Source organism: Gracilinanus agilis, chromosome 4 (genome assembly GCF_016433145.1).
Source record: "Gracilinanus agilis isolate LMUSP501 chromosome 4, AgileGrace, whole genome shotgun sequence".
NCBI lineage: Eukaryota > Metazoa > Chordata > Mammalia > Didelphimorphia > Didelphidae > Gracilinanus > Gracilinanus agilis.
Genome location: NC_058133.1, coordinates 208,572,899 through 208,584,598, shown reverse-complemented (window position 1 = coordinate 208,584,598; position 11,700 = coordinate 208,572,899). Strand labels below are relative to the sequence as shown.

The window sequence follows — 11,700 nt, the reverse complement described above, 5'->3', positions numbered from 1 at the left end:
TTAGCAAAGGCAAGGAGGCAGGAAATCACGAAGTATTTGCAAAAGACAGTATCTATCTAGCTTGTTCCATTCATAGTATATGTGGAGGAAAGTAGAAAAGAGGTTAGAAGACTGTCTCCAAGTTGCAACAGCCCAGAGATACGCCATTTCGTTTGATCCCCACAAACAGAGAGTTCTAAGGAGGTAGGCAAAGGAGGTATTGGCCCATTTTATAGATGAAGGAACTGAGTCAAAGATTATGATCTGTCCAAGGGCTTCATAAGAAAGGTGCTTTGCCTTCTTACTCCAGTGTACCTTCTTTTATTTTGGGGTTTTGGTTATGTATGAGTTTACTCTATGGAAGTGTGTTTTGCATGGCGATAAAAATTAAAAAAGAAACCCTTTCCCTTAGAATCCGTCTTAGAATCAGTACTGTGTATTGGTTCCAAGGCAGAAGAGCAGTAAGGGCAAGGCAACGGAGATCAAGTGACTTACCCAGGATCATACAGCTAGGAAGTGTCTGAGTTCACATTTGAACCCAGGACGTCCCGCCTCTGAGCCACCTAGCCGGTTCCTCTAGTATGCTTTCTACACTGCCCAAGGTCTCCATGGAAGAACCCAACCTCTCTGACTTTGTCCCAGACTTGAAAAATCAAAGTCCCCTTAGCAGACTGACAAGATGGGGAAGGGGCACGGTGGTGGGCATCCCTCTCCCACAGCAAGTGAGGTCGGAACAATTTGGGTCACCTTCTCGTGGCAGTTCAGAGCGGAGAAGTGGGGAGCCTAGTTTTAAGAGACGTTTGATTCTCCTGGGCACCAGCCTTGGAGATCTTGGGAGGAAGAGCCCCAAGGGCTGTGAGGAGGAGCCAGAGGGACAGTGGGCAAGCAAACGCGTTTTTCAAAAGTTGGCAGCAAGTTAGAGCAACCCGGGTATCCGAGCTGAGAGAGGTAAGAGTTTAACAGGGAAGCTTCTGCTGTGCGAGTCCCCCAAACTGGTGGAAAGGGTCGGAGAGGGAAGGCTGACTCCTCCTCTTCTGTTCTAAAAGCAAAACATTCTTTCTTCCTCCCCATCCTCCTCCTCCTCCTCCTCCTCCTCCTCCTCTCTATTCAGGAGGGAGCTGAGGCTAGAAGCTGTTTCCACTCCCCCGCCCCTTTGAGCAGTCCCGCTCCCACCTCCCTGCTTGCCTCCCAGTGCCCACAGGGCGGGCAGACAGGCGGGCGGGGTGATGCCCCGCTGGAACACCAAGCCTTTTCCTGGAGGGAAGGGGGGCCAGCCTGGAGGAGACAGTTGAGCCCAGCTCTTGCCTGAACAGGTGTGCATTGCCCAGGAATGCTAGCGGAGTGACTCACCAGCGCCCTCCTACCTGAGCCGGATAAAGCTGCCTCTCCTCTGCCCACCCCGTGTCTCTCTGTTCCCTTCTTCCTTTCTTTGCTCCTTCCCTCCCTCCCTCTCTGACAGTGTCTCGCTCTCTCTCTTTAACACTCACGCTCACACACTCTCACACACACATACTCACACATAGGAGAACAGCTCCCAATAGCCAGGGAAGAGGAAGAGCAGAAGGCGCGAGACCCCAGCAAAAGGTATGTCAAGCCTGCCCACTTCTGCCCCACTTCTCTTAGAAGCTGGACACTGAGGCAGGGGAGGAGGAGAAAGGACTGGGGTGGGAAGGGGCACCAGGGAGGCTGAGGGGCAACAGGGCTTGGCAGCAGCTGCTTCCAGAAGAGTTGCTGCAGGAACTTTGCCTGGGAGTCCAGGCATGCATGCAAGGTGGGTGGGTGGATTTAATTAGCCGCCTACTCTGTTAATTACTACCACCCCCATCCCAACACCCCCCCCAGAGAAGAGTAGAGCAGCTCCCCAACAGCTTTTCCCCTCCGCTGGGGGTTGGGAGGTTCGTGACAGGGTCTTTTGTTCCCTCTCCTCCCCTTCCATGGAGGTTGGCATTTGCCAACGCCCTGTACTTAGTGGTCCTGGCACCTTAAGGTTAGCCCTGCCAGTGGAGCAATGGCTTTCCTCAGGAAGTAGTGGGGGAATAGGGGAGGGCTCCTAGAATTAAACCGACCTGGACATTCAAGGAGGCTGTGAGCTCACAGGATAGGTGGTGGGGAGGGAACTGGGAGGAAAAGGCTTGGCCCCCAACTTCTTGGTTCCACTGAAGATTCAAGTTTGCCAAGTGCTTGCATTTATTCTATGACCCTTACAACAGCCCTATGAGGTAGGTCCTCTGGGCACTATTAATCCCATTTTATGGATGAGGAAACCGAGTTTTAAAAAGGTTAACTATTGGCATACAGCTAATAAACGTCAAAAGTGGAATTTGAACCCAGGTCTTCCTGATTCCAGGTCTAACACTCTATCCATTTTCCCATATTGCTTCCCTGAGGTGGTGAAGAGGAAAGGAGGGAGAGGTGTATGTAGTTGGCTTATTTGGAAGGGAAACATTGAGGAGCTTAGGCATTACATGCACAGGGTGCAGTGGCTATTAGGAACTGTTCTCCTTTAGGTATGTTTGTGTCTGTGCCTGTGTCTGTGTCTGTGTGTCCCAGGAGGGTGTCAACAAAAGAATGGGAAGCAGTTTTTGTTGTTTAATCGTTTCAGTCATTTTTTATGACCCCTTTTTGGGGTTTTCTTGGCAGAGATACTAGAATGATTTGCCATTTCCTTCTCCAGCTTATTCTACAGATGAGGAAACTTAGGCACACAAGGGTTAAGTGACTTGCCCAGGATCATACAACTAGAATAGATTTGAACTCAGGTCTTCCTGATTCCCTCCATAGCTCACACTCTATCCACTATGCCAACTAGCACTCCGAGAAACAGTTACCCAACCCAACTGGCCCTATAAGGGACAAGCCCAAGGGGTGGTAGCAGTTGGAGGAGTGCTCCTATTCTGAACTACAGTTGGTATGTGTCCCCTGACCCTTTTTTCCACTCTGCTAAACCACACACACACACACACACACACACACACACACACACACACCCTTTTTTCAAAGTCTGCTCCAGACTCACCCACTTTGTGAAGCTTTCCAAGATTAATGCCCCTGCCCTCAGCATCCCTCTAGCTCTGGTCCAACTGATCGTTACCATAGCAACATCCACTCCCACCCCTCTGGGAACCTTCAACCTTTCCCAAAGGCCCTTCTGTGGTGAAGAGGATGCTCTGGGGGGTTATGTGGGTGCATCTGTCCCTGATCCATACAGATCTGAACCTCGCCACAGTCCCTCCGGGCAAAGACTGTTTCTCCTCTTTCCAGCTCCATTTCTGCCCTATTTGGTTGTTATTATGTCTAGGCAGGGCTGGATATAATGTTTGGGTGTCTTTAAGGGTTCTAGAGAGTAGTATAGAGAGAGGACTTGGGTTAACATGAGGAAGTTCCTAACCTCAGTCCATGAACTCTGGATAGCCTAGAATAAAGAACGGAGGAATCTGGGGATCCATGAAGAACCTCCACAAATGAAAATGAGGGAAGATGGAAGGTCCATCTCCTTAGTCATTCTTTTTTGTTAAACTCCATTTCCTGAGCATACAGAGCCAAGAGCGCCATGGCCAAGGAGTCCCAGAGGCAGATTTAGACTTCCAGCTGGGGTAGCAGTACTAGGGCTATGAGGATGGCAACCAGACCACCCACCTGGACTCAGACCCTCTAAGGTAGAGCACTACAGAACAACTTTTCATAGAGGGTACAGTGGGGAGGGCAGTAGTGAAGAATGAGGGTAGGAGCAGATGAAATTGTCAAGAGACCTCAGGAGCAGCTGGATGGCTTAATGGATTGAAAGCCAGGCCTAGAGATGGTCCTGGGTTCAAATTTGACCTCAGACACTTCCAAGTTGTATAAACCTGGGCGAGTCACTTACCACTCTTCTGCCTTGGAACCATTACTTAGTATAAATTCTAAGACAGAAGATAAGAGGTTAAATTTTTTAAAAAATAGTCCAAGGGGCAGTTAGGTAGCACAGTGGATAAAGCACCAGGTCTAGCTCAAATGTGGCCTCAGACTGTGTGACCCTGGGCAAGTCATTTAACACTGATTGCTTAGCCTTTGGCTCTCTTCTCTCATAGAAGATACTAAGACAGTCAGTAAAGGTTTAAAAAAAAGAGAAAGAAAGAAAAAATAAAAAGAGGCCCACCTCTAAGGACCCTCTCTAAGCTCAGGAACTTCAGCCCTTAACACATATACATGCAGAGCCAGCACATGCGTCCTCTGAAGAAAGATGTATGTCTGACTGTAGGCATATGTTTGTATGCTGTATTTATATGTGTGTTTGAATGTTCTATATATGTGATAGTGAGAAGAAGCAGTCTGGAGATCAAGGTTCTCATCTCTGTTGTCCCACTTTGGAAAGTAATTCCACCTAAAACTCATTTCCCAGGATCTCCCTAGGTGGAGAAGATCTCTAAAATTTACCCACCTGGAGGCATCTGGGTAGCTCAGTGGATTGAGAGCCAAACCTAGTGACAGGAGATCCTGGGTTCAAAGCTGGCCTCAGACATTTCCTAGTTGTGTGACCCTGGGCAAGTCACTTAACCCCCATTGCCCAGCCCTTACCACTCTTCTACCTTGGGACCAATACACAGTATTGAGTCTAATATGAAAGATAAGAGTTTTTAAAAATAAAAAATAAAATTTACCCAGCTCCTTCATATATGGAGGGGGAGGGGGGGGAACTCTCTGACCCAAGGGTTGTGTCTGGAAAGTGAACCTTTAATAAGACCAGCCCTGAGCGGAAATCCAGAAGAAAACATATGATTCATCACTTGTTTATATGGGTATAGGATTTGGGATTTTGGTTTTAAAAAATCACTCTATTTCAAAAATGAATAATATGGAAATAGGTATCAAGTGATAATACACATATAACCCAGTGGAATGCTTGTCAGCTCTACGAGGAGGGAGAGAAGAGAGGAAGGAGAGAACATTAAGTATGGAAAAAATTTTTAAATAAAATTTAAAATAATAAAAAAATAAGACCAGCCCTGCCTACCTCACAGGGTTTGTTGCAAAGATCAAATGAGATGATGGCCATTAAAACTCTCCAGCCTACGAAGAGCAGTACATTTGTAAGGGGTTATCGTGAAAATTTATGACATAAGGGAAATGGTCTTGGGGTGGAAAGTCCTGATTCTGAGTCTGACTGGCTGGGCGCCTTGCGCAAAATATTTTACCATTTTGAAAGTCTGTTTTTCAAAAGATAAAATGTTTTTCCCTCTTTAAAAAGCACTCCTCTCAGTGTCAGACATTATTATTGTTGCCGTTAAAGAAGCCAAATTAGAAGAGCCCTAAGGTCCCTTCCAGCTCTGACATCCTGTGATCCTTGAGTAATGCCACCCCAGGGTTTTATTGTAAATCAGGGTGGGTATGGGTGTGGCGGTTCACCAATCTCAAGGCTTCTAGGAAGCCATTTCACCCAGTCCACACCCTGACTGGCTAGGGGACTACCCCATACTATAACTATTTGCTCCCTTCCCACCCTGAGGCAAGGGTTTCTTTCTGCTTCCTAGTCTCCAGCCTTGTGGAGTTTGTTCTGCCTCTAGATTGGATATCATACCGACGTAGTCATTGCAGCCTTCATGACCTTTGGAACCCCAGGACTGGCAGGAGTTGAAGGGAGCATTCCCCTTGGATCCAAGCCCTCAGCTGAACCCCTCTTCCATGACCCCTCAGGCACACAGCATACACACCATCCTGGGCCCTGCTCCAGAGCTCTCTCAAGGGAATTCTCCCACTGAATTAGAAAGCTCCTTACTTCTGCTGGTGACCTTGGACAAATAATCAATTCATACCTCTGAGATTTGGTCATCTTCTTTCTAAAATGGAATCATCTGGGGCAGTTAGGTGGCTCTGTGGATTGAGAGTCAGGTTTAGAGATAAGAAGTCCGGAGTTCAAATTTGACCTCAGACACTTCCTAGCTGTGTGACCTTAGGCAAGTCACTTAACCCCACTGCCTAGCCCTTACTGGTCTTCTGCTTTGGAACCAACACACAGTACTGATTCTAAGACGGAAGTTAAGGATTTAAATAATAATTAAAATCTATTTAAAGCACTTTTCTAGCTAGAAAGGGCAATATAAATTGTTGTTATTATTCTGAAGAAATCAGACCAGAGAATTTCTCAGTTCCCTTCCTGTCCTACATCCTATACATGTAAGACCTCAACCCCACAGACTAGAGCTGTAACTAGGAATTCTTTCACTTCGGGGGAAAAACACTTGAGGGAGATGGGGTCATAAGAGCACAGCAGACTATTTGATGGTGTAAAGAACACTTAGTGTGGCAATAGGGGCAGTGTCCCACCCTGCCTTCTTGGGTACCTTGTGAGCCCTATTCATTCCATGCTCATCATACTAAACACAGCAGGGACTATAACTCAACTGTACTTGGAGATCTATCCTCCAAGAGGTCAAGAGAGAGATGGAAGGAATGATTTGGGGTCAAAGATTATATTCTGGATATGAAGAGGGGTTCTAGGAAAATGGGTCTCTGATTTTTTTTCCCCTTTTAACTCTACTGGCCTAGGTGGTTCATGCCCAGGTTCCTTCATATGTAAAATGGTCTCAAAGAGACCATCTCACCTACCTTTCCACTGGATCCCTATCATCCTGGGTTTCCCTGATTTGCTTTTCCCGTTTTGTTTTTTCTTTTTTCAAATCAAAAAAAATTTTTTCTTTGAATTCCACCACTATTATTTCCAAATATATCTCTCCCCCCACCCCTCCCCTTCAAGTCATTACTCATAACAAAGAATAAAAAGGAAATGAAGGGGAAGTAGTTTAGTAATACGAACTAACATATTAGTTGACTCTAAAGGTATACATAGGGCTCCATATTCATAATCCCCAACCTCTACAAAGAATTTCCTATGGTATTTTAAGCAAATAAATAGGAAACAGTAGTTCCCTGAATGTCTTAAGGTAAAGAAATATTTTTAAAACCTTTACCTTCTGTCTTGGAATCAATACGGTGTATTGGTTCCAAGGCAGAAGAGCAAAAAGGGTTAGCAAATGGGGTTAAGTGACTTGCTCAGAGTCACACAGCTAGGAAATGTCTGAAACCACATTTGAACCCAGGACTTCCTATTTCCAGGTCTGCCTCTCTATCCACTGAGCCAACTAGCTACCCCTAGGTAAATCTTCAAAATGGAAGAGTAAGAGTTACCCCAAGGGGCTAGCCCAAAATGGGGATGACCATTGGAAGCAGATGCTGTTCAAAGAGCTGATGTTTCTATATGAGTAGGGAAAATCTCTGTCTCTGTCTCTCTATCTCTCTCTATCCCTCTGTCTGTCTTTCTTTCTAAGATCTTCTCAGGCTTCCACTCTCCACCTGGAGGCCAGCACATAGGCATGAAGCAGACTCCAGATTTCACCCTACTAGGCTATGCCAACCATCCAGTTCATGATAGTACCCAAAGAATAACCTTCTCTTCTTTGCCTCTCTACCCTGACCTTTGAATTTCATGAGGAAACTCTTAAGCAAAACCCTCCTGGAACTACTATTCACACTGAATAGCAGATAGCACAAGCCTGGGGGTCCACTGGGTAAGGTCCACTGCTTGTGCCACCAACTAGAATGGTACTCATCCCTGAGATATTCCAGCCTCCGCCCACTGTCTCCCAGACCAAGCTCTGGTTCAGTAGAAACTAAGGAGAGATCACACCCATATGTCACAACAGGAAAAACATACCTGGGCATGGGAGATAACAGTTCTACATGTCCAGAGATGGGTCTCTCTGAAAACAGGGACCTCAAAAAAATCCCAAGGATTGGCATCACTCTCCACCCCATGCCATAAGGGGCTTATGACACAGGCATATGGAATGAATGCTCTGGTTTTGTTTTTGTTTTTGTTTTTCAGAAGGAAGAGGATGCCCTGGCCAGGGGCATGGGCTGTTCTGCTGTTCTGGGCAGTACTCTGGGTCAGCTTCCAAGGAAGCATAGGCAAGTCAGGGGACCCTTCCCTGCTATACCCCAGAGGACCCTGGTTGGATCTTTTCCCCCTTAATCATGTATGGGCTCACTCATATGGTCCTGACCAGATGGCCCACCATTAAACCACTTTTAATTCATTTAATTAACAAATCACACAATTTAAGCGACTTTTCATTCATTCATTTTTCCATCCATCCAACAAACATTTATTGAACACCTCCTATATACAATTAGGCACAGGAGAAGTAAGAAAATGAATAAGACACCTCCTCTCAGGAAGTTTAAAATCTAGTAAGGAAGATGTGTCTACAAATCAAGATAAGGGAGGATCGATTGTGATAAGTACATGGAGGAAGCAGCAAAGTGCTCTGGGAGTTCAGAGGAGGGGGAAGGGACAGATCGTGTTCACAATAATTGCCCCCTTCCCAAGTATCTCTAAGCACCACGTCATCAGCTAGAGGCCCCATTACATGAGCAAGAAAAGAACACCCAGCAAACACCAACAATCAAGCTTAAGATGTCAACCAAAACATGAACCACTCAACTTGCTCCCCTTCTTCCATGACAGTGTGACCCAGGGGCTTCTCTAGCTCAGGCCTGACACCAACCCTGTCTTTGACTTCTTTTCCCCATCTAGCTAATCGTTGCAAGAAGACCCTGGTGAAGAGCTGTACTGAGTGCATCCGTATAGACAAGGACTGCGCCTACTGCACTGATGAGGTGAGGACCCACCCCCTGAACCTCCCCACCAGGACCTTCCCAATATGGTGACCTGCAGAGATGGATGTGCCTTTCTCAAATCTGTGGCAGGAGCCCAGCTCTCACACACATCCCTTCGTACAAGCCTGTGGCCAGATCCAGACTTACCCTGTAGGATTGTGGCATTCAGGACAGAATCTGGGAATAGGAAAGACTATATGCATATATTGCATTGCATGAAGGGAGTAAGTAAGCAGAGGAAGCAGATCCATAACTATATTCTGGTACCAGTGATAAGCAGAGAAGAGAAAGTAGTAGAGAAGATCCTAGAAGAGATCTCTTTAACAAACAAGGTCTTGTGGGAGAAGAGACCCCCTAGTATGTCACCCAGAAGAGGAGAAAGAGGCTCTGAGATATCCCAGTGCCACTACTGGGCAAAAATGCTTCCAGAAAAGGGTGTTGGGTGAGCCAAAGGCAAGTAAGTGCCCACCTTCAGGACAAAAAAGGCCCCAGGGTCCCTCATTAATCCAGGCTTCACCTTCATTGTGGTTTAGTTACAGAGTTCAGTCTTCTCCAGTCAGGTAGATTTGCTCCAGAGCCAGATTCTGGCCCATCCTGCTGGGTACCCCTCTTCTCCAATGGCTAGGAGGAACCTGAAGATGGGAGTTATCAGGTGAAGTGAGACAGTGGAAGGAGGTGCAGCAGCAGTTATTTCCCTCACCCCTGGGAAATCTTGTGAAATGTGAATTCTCATAAAAATGAAAATCTGGGGGCAGCTGGGTAGCTCAGTGGATTGAGAGCCAGTCCTAGAGATAGGAGGTCCTAGGTTCAAATCTGGCCTCAGAGACACTTCCCAGCTGTGTGACCCTGGGCAAGTCACTTGACCCCCATTGCCTAGCCCTTACCATTCTTCTGCCTTGGAGCCAATACACAGTATTGACTCCAAGATGGAAGGTAAGGGTTTTAATAAATAAATAAATAAAATGAAAAAATGAAAATGAAAATCTTCCTCAAGTGTCCCAGACTGGGCCTGGTATCCTAGGACCTCCCCCCCCCCGAAAAAAAAGAAAGGGAAGCCATAATTTAGACTACAGAAGAGCAAAGACTAATCATGGGCTGGGAGAGTAAAGATAACAATGCTTCCTATGTGAGAGGTCTGGGCTTAGGGTTTACAAAAGGCCTGAATCGTGGGATGTATGCCCCCTTGCTCTGGACTCAGGTGCCCTGGTACAAAGCCTTGGTTGTCTGAGTCTAGTTCTAGCTCTTTGGGGAGATTTTTTTAATTAATTTATTTTAAAGAATTTTTCTATGGTTACATGATTCATGTCATCTTTCTTAGGGGAGATTATTAACTATAAGCTCAGACGAGGTACATGCATAGAGAAACAGGTGATGGCTGCAAGAGGCACTGAGAACTATGCTCTCTTTTTCCATTCTTATATTGGCTAGACATTCAAGGACCGTCGCTGCAACACTAGGGAGGAGCTGCTGGCCTTGGGCTGTGAGGCGGGAAGCATGATGTTCAAGGAAAGCAGTTTCCAGATTACACAGGTGAGAGCCAGGGAAAAGAGGGGTCAGGGTGAAGCATGGCTGTTAAAGTAAAGTCATGTGGGGGTTCCGGGTTAAGATGGCGGCAGAGTAAGAAGCAGCTCTTAACCTCTCCCGACCAAAACACACAAAACTCCTCAAGGGGACATAAAAACAAGTCCAGACGAACTGAGGAACCCCACAACAGGGCACCGCGTGGAAGGTACATGGAATCGAGGCATTTCCATGCTATAAAGGGGTGAAACAGCTCTCACTAAATCGCAGGCTGAGCAACCACCCCACCCCCACCCCCTCCACACACAACACCTGTAGCGCTGAAGCCAGTTAAAAAGAAATAGAGCAAGTTTGGGGCACCCATCGAGTCATTGGCAGCTCTGGGGCCTGTTCCTGAGAGCAGCAAGATTTGGGACTCCAAAAAGCCAAAGAACGCACCCGAAATCCGAGCGCGGGCTTAGGGCACAGAGCGCGGGAACAGAGCTCAGGCGGGCTCAGAGCTCAGGCTCCGCGGAGGCATGGGTGGAGGCAGACACAGCCACGAGCTAAATCTCTGAAACCCTGAGTGGGGAACCAGCGTAGGCGGGTATACGACTGTGGAAGCAGCGCCCTGAGACTTGTAAAGAAACCTCCAGCAGAGGATCAAGCAAGGGGGTCCACCAGGGGGCTTGACCGCAGACAGACCCTGAGCACGAGGATAAACCTGAGAAGCTGCTGGGCTAACGATGGCTACCCAGTCTCAGGAAGTTCAGAAGAGAAAGATTAACAACAAGAAAAAGAAGTCTTTAACACTCGACAGCTTTTACACAGAGAAAATCCAGACAACCGAGCAAACAGAGGAGGAGAACAAACAAGCATCTGGACCCTCCTCAAATAAGGAAAACTCCTCACAAGCTATGGAAGAATTCAAAACTGAGATTTTGAGGAAAATGGAAGAGATCTGGCAAGAAAATAACAGTTTAAAAGGTAGAATCTTGCAAATGGAAAGTGAGGCTCAGAAACCAAATGAACTGATAAGCAAATTGAACACCAGAAATGACCAGATTGAAAAGGAATACCAGAAGATTATAGCCGAAAACCAAAAGATTATAGCTGAAAACCAATCCCTAAAGGCCAGAATTGAGCAATTAGAAGCTAATGATCTCTCAAGACAACAAGAACAAATAAAACAAAGTCAAAAGACTGAAAAAATAGAAGGAAACATGAAATATCTCAATGAGAGAGTGACAGACCAAGAAAACCGGTCTAGAAGAGACAATTTGAGAATAATTGGTCTTCCAGAAAAACCAGAAATTAATAGAAACCTGGACTCCGTACTAAAAGAAATTATTCAGCAAAATTGCCCTGAAGTCCTACAACAAGAGGGCAATATAGACATTGAAAGGATTCATAGAACACCTGCGACATTCGATCAAGAAAAGAAAACACCCAGAAATATAACTGCCATATTCAAGAGTTTCCAAGCAAAGGAAAGAATCTTACAAGAAGCCAGAAAGAAACAATTCAAATATCAAGGAGCACCAATCAGGATCACACAGGATCTGGCAG

General features: G+C 46.3%; 1 protein-coding gene across 1 annotated transcript in view; it reads left to right on the top strand.

The window, feature by feature from the left end:
- Positions 1 to 1,514: 1,514 nt before the first annotated feature.
- The window catches only part of ITGB4 (integrin subunit beta 4), a 58,830-nt gene continuing 48,644 nt past the window's right edge, over positions 1,515 to 11,700 (top strand). Inside the window, exons 1-4 of the mRNA XM_044671672.1 lie at positions 1,515 to 1,563; positions 7,838 to 7,920; positions 8,549 to 8,631; positions 10,060 to 10,161. Of these exons, the coding sequence (XP_044527607.1) occupies positions 7,848 to 7,920; positions 8,549 to 8,631; positions 10,060 to 10,161 (258 nt within the window). The 5' untranslated portion in view covers positions 1,515 to 1,563; positions 7,838 to 7,847. The remainder of the gene's footprint in view (positions 1,564 to 7,837; positions 7,921 to 8,548; positions 8,632 to 10,059; positions 10,162 to 11,700) is intronic.